Here is a 16,872-nt window from a genome sequence, read left to right as displayed (position 1 = left end):
TACATAAGATTAACATCCACTGGACAAATTTAGTGAGGAGAAATGATATTTGAACGATAGTATAACGATAGGGGTAAAATACTACACGTGTACTACACGTGTTACACTTATGTGGAGTTGGGGACAAATATTTTGGCATATTGGCAATTCTAGGTATAATAACATTAAATTTTCTCACAGAAGTAAAGTAGGCCAATTTAAAAAGACAAGTTGAAAATGTACCTAAATGATACTTAGAAAACTTCGGGGTTGGATCCAACAATTTCTAATTAAACACGGGGGTAAAATGTAGATAGATCGGACATATGATTCATCTACAAATTTCGTGAACTGTCAACTCAACTCTTACCTGTCTTCTTCATCAAACCCGAAATTGCCTTAATCGGATCCTAGGTTGACCCGATTTTAGATCCGCCAAAATGAACGACACAGATGTCTCAAAGCAGATCCAACAAATGGTCAGATTTATCCGTCAGGAAGCTGAAGAAAAAGCCAATGAGATTTCAGTTTCTGCTGAAGAAGTAAGCACTATATATATATATATATTTGTTATACAAATTAAACAGAATTCAATTTAATTATTATTTCTGCATTGAACATTGTGCTATTTTTGTGATAATAAATGTAAATATATAGGTACTTCTCGAAGATTTTGAGTTATATATGTAGTTCGAATGTGTTTAAATTTTTGTTATATAGATCATTTGAATACAATTTAATTATTTGTGCATCTAGCATTGTTCTGATTCATAGACGGATCCTAAATTTAAAGTTGCGAGTGTGAATAGTCACTAATTTTTGTGATAATAATTGTAAGGCATAATACATAAACATGCCCTCAAATTTGGCCTCAGCTGGCAAGTGTGCCCTTCAACTTTAGGTGTGTGCAAATAGGCACCTCAACTTGTATAAAGTTGAACAAGTAAACACGAATGCTGACGTGGCACATAAATATTGAAGGTGCCACGTCAGCATTCGTGTTTACTTGTTCAACTTTATACAAGTTGAGGTGCCTATTTGCACACACCTAAAATTGAAGGGCACAATTGCCAGCTGAGGCCAAGTTTGAGGGCCTATTTATGTATTATGCCGAAATGTAAATATATAGGTGCTTTTAGAATTTCCAATTATTTATGTGATTCGAGTCTAAAAAGTTTTTAAATGTGTACTTTTCGAAAAGTTTTGATTATCTATATTGAGGTGGATCCAAAATTTAAAGTCGCGAGTGTGAATAGTGCTGCAGTTACTGTTATATGTGATAGTAAATGTAATATACTTTTTCGAAATTTTTTGAATTATATATGTCGAGTGTAAAAAGCTTTAAATGTGTACTTTTAGGAAAAGTTTGGACTTTTTTTAATATAGTTGGAGTTGAAAAGTTTTATTATATACTCCTTGTGTTTCAATTTATGTGAACCTTTTCGGGTTACCATGGTTAAAGCAGATAACTTTGACCTTAAATTTTGACATAGATTTTTCAAGTTTATTAAAGTAAAATTTATATATATAGAAACTACATAAAAGTTCTATAAGTTATGATAATTTATAATTCAAATAATATAGAAAAAACGTAAGGAAAACGTGGTCAAAAAACCACCTCGTAGACTCCCCAAATAGTAATAGGTTCACATAAATTGAAACAGAGGGAGTATATAGTTTGAGCTAAAAGTAACGGTGCTTCTAATTTCACTGAAAAATAGTTGGATCTGGTTGAACATCAACAACAACATACCCAGTGAATCCCACAACATTAAGTCTCGGGGAAATGTCTGCGGACCTTACCACACCTTATAGGAGAGGCATTTCCGGAAGACCCTCGGCTCGAAAAAGCATAGGAAAAGGTTAGATACGAGCAATTCAAAGCAATTATGAAAATGAAAACAATGAAAGTAAATAAGCATGATAAACCAACATATACTCGGAGAAATCAAGGAGAAGAAACTCTCATGGGTAAGTATGCGTCATGTCATCTACGTAGGCCATCCATTTAATTTGCGTCTCTCGCTCACGCATCACATGCCCACCATCTCGGTTGAAAATGTCTCAAGTGACCTAATCCTATCGCTCCTAGTGCCCACACATCCATCGCAACATTATTTCAACGAAAGAAGTCAATTCAATTAATTGTTTCTACATCTCACCTAGTTCCAATTCATAAAGCGATCCAAAATTTAAAATCGGAATAAGCCAAGTCATTATTATATGTGATATATAGAGGAGCCAAACCGGTGGAAGGACAAATAGGAGGAGACTCGAGCACTTTCCGGTTGTGATGGGGTTGCGTAAGATCACGTCCGTTTTTATTTGACTTGGTGATGGATGGATTGACGCGGCAAATTCGGGAGGTGCCATGGTGTATGCTTTTCGCGGATGACATAGTCACGATCGACGAGAGACTCGTAGCGGAGTTAACGCTAGTGGAGGGGTGGAGACATACTCGAGTCAAAGGGTTTAAGGCGAGTAGACGAGACTACTTATAGTGCGTTCAAGCTCGGAGGTTTGGCTTGGAAGCCGAGGCTTGGTACCCGTGCCATCGAGAAGAAAAGTAGTTTCAAGTATCTTGGGTCGATTATGCAAGGCGGGGCGGGGAGATTGACGATGATGTCACACATCGTGGGGCGGATGAAATGAGGCTTGCTTCCGGAGAGTTATGTGACAAAGGGTGCCTTAAGGGCAAGTTAAGTGGTGGTTAGGCAAACCGAATGTTGTATGGGCGTGGTGTTGGCCGCGCTAAGATCTCTCACGTTCAAAAGATGAAAGTTGTCAAGAAGAATGTTGAGATGGATGTGTGTACACAGGAGTGACAGATTAGGAATGAGGATATTCGGGACAAGGTGGGAGTGGCCTCGGTGGAAGATAAGAAGAAGCGAGATTGAGATGGTTTGGGCATGTGAAGAAGAGAGACACGATGCCCCGGAGGTGTGAGAGGTTGTCATGGATGGTTTCGAAGAAGGGTAGGCGAAGTATTGGGAGAGGTAATTAGACACGACATCGTTTCTCTTACCGAGGACATGACCTTAGATAGGCGGGTATGGAGGACCCAGATTAGGGTAGAAGGCTAATAGATAGTCTTGTTATCCTTCCTTATATATATATATAATTTCTTGTTATTTCTCGCTATTATTATTATTTTTCTGTGCTTTGATTATCCTATGTTATCCGTGTCGCTTGCGTTATTTCATTTCCATATCGCTTTGAATCTCTTAGCCTTATCTGACCTCTTTTTATGCTTTTATTGAGCCGAGGGTCTTTCAGAAACAGCCGTCCTACCTTGGTAGGAGTAAGGTCTGCGTACACTCTACACTCCCCAGACCCCACGTTGTGGGATTTCACTGGGTTGTTGTTGTTGTATAATAAGTGTAACGATATATGTACTTCTCTAAAAAGTTCTAAATGTGTACTTTTCAAAATGTTTTGACTATCTGTTTCTGCATCTCTCGTGATTCCGATTCATAGGCAGATCCAAAATTTAAAATCGGCAAGTGTGAATAGCTCTGAAGTCACTATTAATATGTAATAGTAAGTGTAAAAATATATGTACTTCTCGAAAAATTTGAATTATATATGTGATTACAGTTTAAGGAGTTTTAAATGTGTACTTTCATAAAGTTTTGACTCTCTATGTTCTGCATCTAGCATTGTTTGGAGTCAGTGTTGGATCAAAAATTTAAAACCAGGGAATGTGAATAGCACTGCAGTCACTATTGTTTGTGATATTAACTGTAAATATATATGTAATTTTCAAAAAATTTGAATTATATATATTGTTCGAGTGTAAAAAGCTTCAAATGTGTACTTTCTGGAAAAGTTTCAACTTTTTTGTATATAATTGGAGTTGAAAAGTTTTAGTTATTTATATATAGTTTGAGCTGAAAGTAGGGGCGCGGCTAAAGTGATTGACACATAGTTGGATCTGCCTATTTTTGAAGTTTCTTTTTAGGTACTTAGAGAAATGATGTACAGTGGAATGTGGATGTGGTTGTTTCTTAGGAATTGAACAACGAGATGTTGAATTCAATTTAATCGTTTCTGCATCTCGTGTGGTTTGGAGTCATAGAAGGATCCAAAAATTAAAATCAGTATGTGTGAAGAGCACTGCACTCATTAAAAAGTTCTAAATGTGTATTTGTCAAAAAAGTTCTGAATTCATTATGCAAATATATGGGGACGTTAATATATAGGTTAAGTGGGATGAATGTGTTGTGTAAATCTATCGGACTTTGTGATATTAAAAAATGCACGAGGCTGTGACTTCATGTACGTAAGCTTTTCTCTTTTCGTTGTCCGATATACGTTTTTTACGTCCCGGTCAATTCAGATTCTCGTCATGTAAATTTATTAAAAGGGAAAACATTTCAATGAACTGCGAATCTAGAATTTCAAAAAGATGCATGCGCTATTACGAAGAGGTGGATTTAGGATATAAATTTGACGAATTCTACCTTTAAGTTTTTAAAAAATAAAACCATTTTATTTTTGAAATGTTCAAACATTAGTTTAATTTAAAAGTAATTTTTTACATTTACATCTATATTTCATGTCAAAAATATTGGGATCAGTAGAACACATTGATTATATGCTACATCCTCCACTGCTGCTAGTGTGTATATATATATATATATAATATCTGTGTGTGTGTGTGTGTGTACATATAGTTGGAATTGAAATATAGTTTGAGCTGAAAATAGCGGGGTCTAAAGTCACTGACATACAGTGGATGTGATTGTTTCTTAGGAATTCAACATCGAGAAGTTACAGCTAGTGGAAGCAGAGAAGAAGAAGATCAAACAAGAGTATGAGCGCAAAGAGAAACAAGTGGACGTTCGCAAGAAAATGTAATTTTCCTTATTTGATTTGTTTTGTGCTTGTGTTATTATTGTGTTTTAGGTAAAATTGGCTTGAAGAGAAGTTGTTCGATTTTATGCTTGGGAATTCATATTGCTCGACAAATGCTTCAATTTGATCTCATGTTAGCCATCAAAATGGCTGTTGTGCTTTAACTGTGCATGGAAGATATTAGGTAGTACTGTCACTGCAATAGCAATCACTTGATTTTGGATGAAAATGTTTGTTTTTATTTGGTGTCTTAGATGTATGAGTTGAGTTTTCATGTTTCAGTTTGAGAATACCTTTTTCTCTTTGGTAGCTCCAGATTTCTTCTTGTGTTGCTGCATGCTAGGTCTGGAACATCATGGATGTAGTTTTTCAGTTGTCGGTTTTGCTGGGTATTTCTGAAGTAAAAGAATTGTGTATAAATCTTACTGTAATAAAAAGAAAAAAAGCTTACTAATGGCATCTTCTGGAGCTTTTGTGCTTTGCAATATTCTACTGTTGTACTTTGCTACCAGTAGTACCTTTTTTTAGTATTCTTGCTAGTTCGAATATAGTTCTTTTTGGAACAAGCCACATGGTTAGATTTGGTCTGATGTTGATTTCCTTACGATGTTCTCTTTTTATAGACTGTAGCAAGCCAGATCATGTTGAACTAGGTCTGAAGTTTAATTTTGAATTGCTATTGTTTTGCGAAAATAGCATTCTCTGTAGTCTGTGGTTCAGCTTATCTAATTTGAACTGCAATCGGGCGACATGGTCTTTAAAGTTTCTTTTTGATATATTTCTTGCAGTGAGTACTCCATGCAACTCAATGCCTCTAGGCTCAAAGTTCTTCAAGCTCAGGATGACTTGGTTAACACCATGAAGGAGGCAACAGCGAAGGAGCTCTTACAAGTTGGCCAGCATCACCACAACCTTGTAGAGGCTATCCTTCCTCATCACCACCAAGACTTTTATAAGAAGCTGTTGCATGATCTTATTGTTCAGGTATGATGGAAGTAAATCTACACCATTTTCTCTCTCTTTTTTTCTTTTTTCGGGACTTCACGAATTAAACTATGAGATCTTAGAAACTGGGCAGGAATGTTATATGGAAGATATAATATTTGTAGTTGACCAATATAGTCATCTGTTGAGAGGTGATAGATTATGAATCCTTATTTGGTTTCTATGGCATTTACTGTATTTTACAATGGCATGAGAACTTGAAAATTGTGAATATGTTTTGCTTCAAGTTCCGACTGGATCTTAAAATATTAAGTCTAAGACTACTAGAGTCATGTTGTAGTTTTAGATACCAAAAAATAATTGGATAGCATGACAAGGAACCTTACCTTCAAGCTGGATCCTTCTAAAATTGAGGCTTGACTAACACAGAATCTGAAATTGTAGCACTTACTCTCATGGTAATATGAAGCTTGCAGTTTCTTCTTTGCAAGTATTTAAATGTCTAGAGTGGTACGACCAAAGGCAATACAATGATTAACAGCTATGTTATAGTCTTATGTTGTTTCTGACCCGTAATTGGCTCAACTGTTCATGGTGTCTGGATGGCGTGCTGAACTTATTATTGCTTAGTCTTTAGGCATGATTTGAAACCAACTCTTTCTGTTGCAGAGTTTGCTTAGGCTTAAAGAGCCTTGTGTCCTGCTGCGTTGTCGGAAGCATGACGAACACCTGGTTAAACATGTATTGGATGCAGTGAAGGAAGAATACGCAGAGAAGGCAAACGTCCACCCACCTGAGATCATAGTTGATGACATCCACCTTCCTCCGGCTCCATCACACCATAATATGCATGGTCCTTCTTGGTAAGCTACTCTGGTTACAACTTTACTTTCATGAGGAAACCTGAAAGTACAGCCCGTCGTTTTTAATTCAGGTTGTGATATCTGTTGGTCGGATTCCTTTCTTTCTCCTGTTTTGTGTGTTACTGCTTTTGGGAGAAATTAGCTTTCTGAAAAATCATGTAGATCCTCTTACTAACTTCTCTCTCTTTATCCCCACAGCTCTGGAGGAGTGGTGATGGCTTCAAGAGATGGGAAAATTGTGTGTGAAAACACTCTTGATGCCAGATTGGAAGTTGTGTTCCGTAAAAAACTACCAGAGGTACTTTCTTCTGCCCTTTCCTTCATACTTCTCAGGTTTCTGTGGTCTGGTCTTGCCAATTCTTTTGATCTTCATTCCTCCATTGTACGTGATCTACTGCTCGAGTTTTAGCTGTCTATATATCCCTCGTTATTTAAAATTTCATTCAGATGAGTTACAAAGTCTCTTAAATTGTTCATTGTTTAATTTGATATACGTGTTAGATGTTTACCGTTTCTGATTCATGATTGATCTCTATGGAATAGCTTCTTGCAGCTCAATTCATTGACATGTTGTCCCTCTTAGCTATGTGGTTTAAAATTTGCACTGTCATCTCCTTATCATTTTCGTCCGCTAAATTCCGTTATCTGGGTCTAGGGTGGGTAGTTGTTTCCTAATTCCTAGATATTATTATCAAGTACGGATTGAATGAAGGTTTTGAAGGGAGGGTGAAGCGAAGGAAACAAATGAATAACAGATAATACTAACCTGTAAAATAAGATGAATATTTAGTCCTTAGAACGGATGGGAGGACACCGAGATGAACTTCCAGATTTCCCCCCTTTTCGGGTTTGTGGGGTTGTACGATAATGCCTTAGAGCTTTTCCTTCTTTTTTGTACACTGAACGAGTATGCTCCATTTTTCTCGAGGCGGGGAAGGGGGGTGGTTGTGAGAGATTGTTTTAGAGGTCCGTCCTTGTGTTTGTACATTGAACGAGTGTGCTTCTTCCATCAGTTTCTTTGACATTATTATCTCTGCTTAATTATTTGTTAATTTTAATGGCTGTTGTCCTGAATCTTGCAGATCCGCAAGTGCCTATTCGGTCAGGTTACTGCTTGAGGGGCTGGAACCTTTCCCTGTATTTATCACTCTCCGGTCATCGCTCTGTGGATTCTGAATTGGCGAACGACTGTTCAAATCATCATGGCTCTGCTTGTGTCCTCTACTTCGTTTTGTCTGAAAGACTTGTTTGCATTATTGAAGCTGTCATGTTTTCTTGTGATTATTTCGTTGGGGCATTGCAACAAATTCGTGTTAAGTGATATACTTAATTCTGTACTCTAGCATTGGGTCTGGGCATTTTTTGCAGTTTGGAAATAAATGTAAGTTGCTTGATTTATCGGTTGGACATAAAATTATTGCGAGTAATATTCCCGTGTACTAAATGAATAAAATCTGAATGGTGTCAAAATCTTTTATACCTTCAGTATAATGTCAAGTCTGAGCAATTAGTTATCAGATTTTTATATTACCGACTTTTAGTTGGTTCATACATTTACCAATACTTAAAACTTTGAGTAACTTGTTAAAACTTGATGGTGTAAATATTTCGGTACTCTTGATATAAATGAAGCATACTCTATTCCGACGTAGTGTTGAAATACGTTGAAAATCACCTAAGGCTACTGTTTTTGCAGGATATGTGATATCACTGGGGTAGTTGGGATAAATTGTACAATCGATAAAATTGTACACCTTGTTTATCGATAAATTTATACCTTCAACTAATCAAGGTATAAAATTTATACCAAACTTAATTTTAGATATCCCATCTCATCTCATCAAGATTTGTATTATTTTATATCACCTCCAGCTGAGATAAATTGGGATAAATTGATACCTTCGACCCAAACAAGATATAAATTTATTCCAAATTTAATTTTGGATATCCTATCAAGGTTGGTATTATTTTATCCCACATTCCAACTGGAATAAATTAGTCCAGGGATTATAATCCTAGGACTATAATTCCGGAATAACTTAGTCCACATACCAAACGGCCCCTTTAAAGAGATGTATGCCCCCTCTTCTTTACGAGACTACTATGGGTATTGGAAAATGAATAGAGAAAAAGATACAGAATTTTGGGAAACTTTTCTTATCTTCTGTTTCATTGATGATGTACTATATTTATACAAGTATTGTATGTAAAAATAATAAATCTCCTAAAACACTTGCTCTAATCTTATTGGCTAGAAAAATAACAAACTCGTACAAAAGTACTATTTGTCATGTTGTTAATTATGGTTGACAACATTTGGCCGAGTTGTATTTGTTTTAATGTCATGCTTGATAATTAGAAAGAAGCAACATAATCAGTTTGTGGGACTTGGGCTTCGAGTGATGATTTGGCCCAAGTATTTCTTCATCCGGTCCAAATGTTTCCTACATAGTCCAACATATGTGTGTTTCACGTATTTAGGAAATATCGAAGTTGACCGTCCATTTCTTCTTCTTCACTTTGTTGATCATTGACTCGTCCATTTCTACTTCTTCGCGTATCACGATCGACATTATTGAGTTCAATAATGTCAACACCCCCCCTCAAGTTGGAGGGTAGGGGAGACACTCCCAACTTGCGAAGTACCGAATGATGGGAAGGACCTGAAAGAGATTTGCAGGAAAATGTCGGCGATCTGAGATGAAGAGGGCACAAAATTCAGGGAAATCAACCCAAAGAAGAAATTGTTGCCGTACGAAGTGGCAGTCAAGATCGACATGCTTTGTACGTTCGTGAAAACGGATTCCGAGCTACGTGCAGTGGTTCGTCGTCGAGTGGATCTGAATCGGAAGAGGTGGCACCGACAAATCCCCCAAAAGACGATTCAACCAGGTAAGTTCTGCAACGAGTCGTCGCATAGATCTGTATTCTGCCTCTGCGGAAGATAGGGATACTGATGCTTGTTTGTTTGATTTCCATGAAATAGGGGATCCTCCCACACCGATGAAATAACCACTTATGTGCCGTCCGGTGTCATGACACGTAGCCCGGGCCCGCATCGCAAAATGCGAGAATGGACATGTAGGAGAAGCATTCATGAATAGACCAAGACCAGAGATGCGAAGATATCGTACCACGCGAAGAGGCAAGATCAAAATGTGGTAATCGAGGATTCCGCATAAATCGGAGAGATGCTTACACAACAAATGACAGACTGTCCGGTATGTGTCAAATAATTCAACTTTCCTACGAGTCGTCTATATATGAGGATCCTTAAGTAAATCACCCGTCGGCCGATAATCTTTGAGTAGGATCTAGCCGAGGACGAGACAAGAGGCAAATGATCACAGCTAAATTCCAAATTGATCCATGGTAAATTTCCTTTGATTCACCATCAATCCTCGTGGTTCCGAATAACTTCTAATCCCAAGAAATAATGTAATTCCCAAGATCCTCGATTTGAAATTCATTATGTAAAAATTCTTTCGTACGGGATAACCTGGCGAATCATTTCCAGTAAGCAATATGTCATCCACATAGACTGCCACTATGGAAATAGACTTACCTTGATGTTTAAAAAACAGTGAGTAGTCATTTAAGGAAGAAACAAAACCTTTAAAGTTTAAAGCTGCCCCAAGTCTAGCATACCACTGTCTTGAGGCTTGCCTCAGACCATATAAAGATTTCTTCAACTTGCATACCAAAGAGTTAGGACTGGAAGGTTCCATTCCAGGTGGAAACTTCATATAGACTTCTTCTTGCAAATCCCCATGCAAGAAGGCATTATTGACATCCAACTGTGAAATGGGCCAATTTTTCTTTATAGCAACAGCAAGCAAACACCTAATTGTTGTCATTTTAACAACTGGTGAATAAGTTTCATTAAAGTCTATGCCTTCCCTCTGTATGTCCCCCCTCACAACAAGTCTTGCTTTGAGTCGCTCTATAGTACCATCAGATTTGTGTTTTACCTTGTACACCCACTTACAAGGTAAAGCCTTCTTTCCACTAGGCAAAACAGTGATGTCCCAAGTCTTATTTTGTTCTAAAGCCTGAAACTCAGATTCCATTGCCTTTTTCCAACCGGGGTGCATCATAGTAAAATCGTTTGGTTCTTGAATTGTTGAAATGCAGTTCAACACATTCGGTTATTGATAGATAAAGCAAGTAAAAAGGAAAACCGGTGGTCGAATAGAGTGGTGAAACATGCAAAGAAGAAGATTTGTAAGATAAACAATCACATACATAGTCATCCAAGTAAAGGTGCCTGGCGAGTCCTCCGTGTTCTTCGTGCAGAATGGGAGGAGGATTAAGAGTATTAACATCCTGATCAAAGAATAGGCAAAATTTCCTCAACTAGAGGTGCATTAGGAACAGAATGGTCTGTAATTTCAATATTTGGTTGAGCAGGAAGAGTAGTGGGTGAAATATCTTCAGGGAATGGTGGTTGGGTAGAAAATATAGGAGGTGAGGGAACACTAGAGGCAAAAGGATAAACCTGCTCATAAAATTGTATATCCCTGGAAATAAACAATTTCTTGGTTTGCAAATCCATTACTTTGTAACCCTTCTTGCCTGAAGGATAACCTAAGAAAACACATGGTACTGCCCTTGGTGCAAATTTGGGCCTGTTATGGGCCAAAGTGGAAGCAAAGCATAGGCAACCAAAACACTTGAGATATGTGTAATGGAGGTCAACCAAAACTTGATAGTGCGATCGTCCCTTAAGAACACTTGAAGGAAATCTATTAATTAAAAAGGTAGCGCTTAGTAAAATGGGCTCCCCAAGAGGGAAATAGGTACTTTAGATTGATGAAGTAAGGCCCTAGATGTCTCAAGAAGATGCCTATGCTTCCTCTCAACAATCCCATTTTGTCGAGGGGTGGCAAGATAAGAGGTTTGATGTTGAATCCTCAGTGATGCAAAATAAGAAGATAAAATAGAGCCAGAACCTAATTCTAGAGCATTGTCTGACCTAATACACTTTACTTTGGTACTAAACTGCCTTTCAACCATGGCCAGAAAATTTTTTATCATGGGAAAAGCATTACTCTTGGTTGCTAACAAGTAAGTCCAAGTACCCCTGCTAAAATCATCCACAATAGTTAAGAAGTATCTAAAACCATCATAGGTAGGATCCTTATAGGGTCCCCATGTATCAATATGAATAAGTTCAAAAACTTTCTTGGTTTTAATGGAACTCTGTGTGAAAGGCAATCTAGATTGTCTTGCAAAGAGGGCAAACATCACAAATGTAATCATCGAAGGATTAGGTAAATTGAAACTAAGATTTCTCATCATAAAGAAAGGGCATATGGCCTAGCCTTTGATGCCAAAGTCTTACATCATCCTTATCTCTTACAGGAACAGAAAAACAACTACTAGGGATATTACAACTGGAAATAGATTTGCTAGAATTGGTGCTAGTATTGTCTTGAAAAAAAAATTGAACAGAATTAGAAGAATTGAGCATGTAGATCCCATTCCTTTCCTCACCAAGAACCAGAGGCTTCCTCATTGAAAGGCCCTGTAAAAGACAACATGTAGGAGAGAACATTAGAGTACATATGAATTGAACACGAATTTATGTACTAAGATTAGGTTTATTCTGAATGAGGGGACAAATAGCACATTCTTCAACACTAGGTCGGAAAAAGAGAAACAGATCTCGTGAGTCACCTTGATGTTGAAAGAGTTAGGTAATTTAATGGTTAAAGGAACCTCGAGAACCGATAAGTTAGTGAAAAACAGATCATAGGACATATCGCCGTGAGGCTCCCGAATCTAGAATCCAACACCCGAATTTGCATGAGTAAAATATGCTAAAGGATTGTTTTGAAAGATACCAAAGATATCAATCACATTTGCTTCGCACATCCGAAGGCGCATTGGGAGGAAACGCACTTTGCCCAAGTCGTGCACTCGAAACATTTGATTCAACCGCATATACCGATCCCGGGAGAAAGCTCCATTTCCAATACTAGGCTGCGCACTCCCGTATGTTGTCCCCGCCGTCCATCGCTCGTGAAACCGGATGCATATTTGTTGCTTGCCCTCGAAAGTAGTGGTCCGTACATCCGCCGTCCATGACTCGAGAACACAAAGTTGAAAACCCGTCGATACACCGTTAGCAACTCTATTAGATTTTGTGCTTTCAAGCTCTTTGTAAACTTAAAATCCGGGGTATCCTATCACCGTAGCACTTTTCAATTGCGTGTCCCGTTTTCTTACAATACGAGCAATAAAGATTGCTATTGTAGTTGGTTCTTTCCTTTGGAATTCTCGATAGAAATTTCCCCGCACTGCATTTCCGTTGGTAAAAATTTCCGCACTAGACTTCGTCGAGTCACATGAAAAGTTAAGATGTTGCTCCCGGGAAATGCGGGTTAAAGCATAAACCTCTTTGTTTCTCATCTTGAATGAGAAGAGAATAGCCGTGTTAACATTTGGTAAAGGAGACATCATGAGTATGTCGTTTACAAAAAAGTGCATAAACCTCATTTAAACCCATCAAAAATTGAATCAACCTCTCATATTTTTTGTTTTCCTTCACAGAGCAAGCACAAGAACAACTTTCCTCGGTGTACAAGGTATCTAGTTCATCCCATCTTCTTTATTTTGGTGTAATAAGTCGCTATGTCCGATGCACCTCGTGTTGAATCCACAAGTTCCTTTTTGTGAACTGTGAAGGAGCACTAGTTTTCTTTCGGAGTTCCATCAATGAATCTATCCCGCAGCCTTGTTCTTTGTTCCATCAATGAACAAGTCCAATGAATACGGATCTCCTCCATCCACCATAGCAATGACCATCAAAGATGAAGTTGACCGTATTCATGCCGGGTGCGAATCCGAGGCATGAAGAAAAGGAATAGGACCGCGAATCAACGGACCCATTGTTAGGAGTTTCTTGTGTTTGAGTGGTGTTTTCACCATTTGTGTTGATGTGGAGAAAAAAAATGTCGGGAGAAAAAGAAGGAACATACATTCAAGTCAGTATTAAAATGAAAGAAGAAATGAAGCTTCGCCAGATTTAGGATCTCACCGTAGCTCGATACCATATTGGAAAATGAATAGAGAAAAGATGTAATTTTGGGAAAACTTTTCTTATCTTCTCGTTTCATTGATGATGTACTATATTTATACAAGTATTGTATGTACAGAAAAATAATAAATCTCCTAAAACACTTGCTCTAATCTTATTGGCTAGAAAAATAACAAACTCTGTACAAAAGTACTATTTGTCATGTTGTTAATTATGGTTGACGATTGTGGTGCCGAGTTGTATTTGTTTTGGGCCGTGCTTGATAATTGGGCCACAACATAATACGTGTTTGTGGGACTTGGGCTTGAGTGATGATTTGGCCCAAGTATTTCTTCATCCGGTCCAAATGTTTCCTTACATAGTCCAACATATGTGTGTTTCACTACGATTTAGGAAATGTCGAAGTTGACTCGTCCATTTCTTCTTCTTCACTTTGTTGATCAGTTGACCTGTCCATTTCTACTTCTTCACAGATCAGTTGATCGACATTATTGAGTTCAATAATGTCAACAATGGGATAAAATGCAAATAGTTTCGGTAAATTTTACGAGTTTTAAAATTTACAAATTAAGCGCAGAGTGGAGTAATTCTTCTTTAAGAAAGCAAGAGCTAGCAATTTATTCTTTTTTAAGTGTAAAGAGTTGGACAAGAAAGAGAGTTATATAGACACATCATCTCATTTAAAACATTTATTTTTAGTAAGTTATATTTAAATAATTTTCTAACAGTTAGCGCCATCCTGGCTGCTTAGACATGCATCTACATAGTGGCGGATTCGGAATTTTCACTCAGGGTGTTCGGAAAAACAACTGGACCACTTGATCTAGCCTTTTGCATTTGTTCAGGGTGTTCAAAAGTTAATATATGTACATGAACACAGAAAATTTACCGTAGATATACACTTTATATTTTTGCCCAGGGTGTTCGGGTGAACACCTTGGGCCATGACTAAATTCGCCCCTGCATCTACATACATATATCATAAGGAATTTGTCTCAGTTTGCATCTACATACATATATCATAAGGAATTTGTCTCAGTTTGCCTTGAATTCATCGAGGAAAGAGAAAGCGCGATTCAACAATATCGCGTGGGTGAAGATGGACAATAGTATTGATAAATAGAATCTTTTAATTTCCAACATTTCTTTGATAATAAAGTAGATCAGAAACAAGGGCAGAATCGTAGTAATAATTACTAGTTTGCGTAACTTCGTAATGTTGGTTTAATCTTGTATTGTGTTAAAAAAAAAAAAAAATTACTATTTAAGATGCAGAATAGTCGATACAGAACCAACTAGCAAACAAAATTATGATTCAAAATTCATAAATTAAAAACCTTCGAGCGCTTCTAATCGGAGATATATGCATGGCGTTGGATGCTTTCACGAGAGATTGAATCCACAAGGTGAAAGTGCAATGCACTAATTTAAGTTAATTTCCAAATTTGAAACATCAAATTAGGCACAAGTTTGGAGTTTACTCGAATAAGGTCCAACACTTGAGTAATTGTGTGGTGATAAAAATGCCCTTATATATGATTTTATATAAAAACGTGAACCAAAAATCACAACAAAAAAGTTAATAGTCTTGGATGTATAATCCCTACTTGTAAACATACTAGATGGCCCGTGCCCGTGCATAGCACGGGCATTTCACCAACATCGTTGTACAAATGAGGTTGAACATTGGGGAAGGTAATTTCATGGTGGTTCCATTGTGTAGTGAAATTATCCAAATAAACAAATGTCATTAAACTAAATATTAACATGATATGCTTCATACTATGTACATTCATTTGGGGAACAAAGTTATAGAAGTACATTGTTGAACCTGCTAGAAAGACAAAAACAGCGAGATTGTTCATGATCATGTAGGCGGTCCACCATCTTATGTATGAACTATGTTACAATTGCATGAAATCTGGATTTTAGCCGTTGCGGTTGACAACACGTATTTCAGCTGGGTATCCACTGGAAAAAAGAAAGTCAAGCATTAGAATTAGAAAATTGTTGTGGGTAGCTGAGCAATCAGCAGTTAGAAAAACATACAGATTAACAATTTCCTCCTAACTTTGTTGTTAGGAATAAATAACAAATTCCTCTTAAACCTAGAGATGCTCTTCAAATATGGGTGAATGTCGCTTTTTCACTTTAAAAGTGAATCCGATTCACTTTAAAAACACTTGCAACATAAAGGAAGTGGCCACAAGTAAGCTAGAAGACGGACCAAATCACGAAGCCTTATAACTTGTACATCACAAGTTTAAATAGTTTTGTGTAACTTGGGCTTAAACTTAGTTGGGGGATAGAATACCTCGTAATTGAACTTGCCTTTTGAATAGGCTTAAACTTGCGAACATCCAATATTGTTAGCTCATCATCCTGCACATATAAGAACTGAGTAAGAATGGGCACCAAATTAATATCTGTAACCGGTAAATGTCAAGGAAGTCCATAGAATATCACCAACAAAGCTCATCATAAATATGAATGATAATGCATGCAACATAAAGAGTCGCATAGTTATACTTGTGTAGCATTTCTGTCCAGTTCAAAAAAATTCAAACATTGGACACTTATCTGTTTTCTCTTAATCGAAGCCATCAAAGGTAAAATAATTGGATTCAGTTTCACAGCTAGTTCATCATCTTGACAATTTTGTTACGTTAGAAGAGAAAACATTTGAGTTCACAAACATTTCCAGCAACCAAAACAACACAAGGTCAAGATTCGGATGCTTAGAAGGTACATAACAGACGCAGAGAGAGAAGCAAAAACTTAAAAATGACAACACCCTTTTCTCCTTACAACAACTTCCAGAACAAGATACTTTAATACCATGAGAGTGAGCTCCAACACAGTGCCAGTAGGGTTTCTACATATATGTATAATATTCTTCTTGTTTCTGTAAATTACAAATAAGGTTTCAATAATATACTTGAGAGGAAACATTAGTTGAAGGCTAATGTTTAATTAGCTCATTATAAGCAATCATTAAATTTTTACCATTGATTTGTTTTTGTTGAGTGTCAATCTTTTATTTTCCATCACATTGATTTTAATCTACTAAACGCATTTAGAGCAAAACTAAAGAGGAAAAGAAGGAGAGCCTTGTACCCATTGTAACCACTTGGCAAATTATATTATACTATTTTGCTTCTTCCTAAATGAATCCCCCCAAAATTC

At 37.2% G+C, this 16,872-nt stretch overlaps 1 protein-coding gene and 1 long non-coding RNA gene across 3 annotated transcripts in view; one reads left to right on the top strand and one right to left on the bottom strand.

Moving 5' to 3' along the window:
* The first annotated feature begins 323 nt into the window (after window positions 1–323).
* Window positions 324–8,071, top strand: LOC132059984 (V-type proton ATPase subunit E-like). Its single transcript, XM_059452829.1, has 6 exons — window positions 324–521; window positions 4,735–4,835; window positions 5,625–5,820; window positions 6,451–6,644; window positions 6,843–6,942; window positions 7,727–8,071. Exons 1-6 carry the CDS (start codon window positions 420–422, stop codon window positions 7,760–7,762), a joined length of 729 nt encoding a protein of 242 aa, XP_059308812.1. The 5' UTR covers window positions 324–419; the 3' UTR covers window positions 7,763–8,071.
* Window positions 8,072–15,415: 7,344 nt separating this feature from the next.
* Window positions 15,416–16,872, bottom strand: part of LOC132059974 (uncharacterized) — a 7,637-nt gene continuing 6,180 nt past the window's right edge. Inside the window, exons 6-7 of one of the 2 annotated variants that reach the window (XR_009415836.1) lie at window positions 16,001–16,068; window positions 15,416–15,657 (exon numbers count right to left, since the gene is read on the bottom strand). This is a non-coding gene — a long non-coding RNA (uncharacterized LOC132059974). The remainder of the gene's footprint in view (window positions 15,658–16,000; window positions 16,069–16,872) is intronic. The other variant, XR_009415835.1, reaches the window with a different exon arrangement.

This window comes from Lycium ferocissimum, chromosome 1 (assembly GCF_029784015.1).
Source record: "Lycium ferocissimum isolate CSIRO_LF1 chromosome 1, AGI_CSIRO_Lferr_CH_V1, whole genome shotgun sequence".
Classification (NCBI taxonomy): Eukaryota; Viridiplantae; Streptophyta; class Magnoliopsida; order Solanales; family Solanaceae; genus Lycium; species Lycium ferocissimum.
The sequence above is the reverse complement of the archived record's forward strand: the minus strand, read 5'-3'. Positions and strand labels throughout refer to the sequence as shown.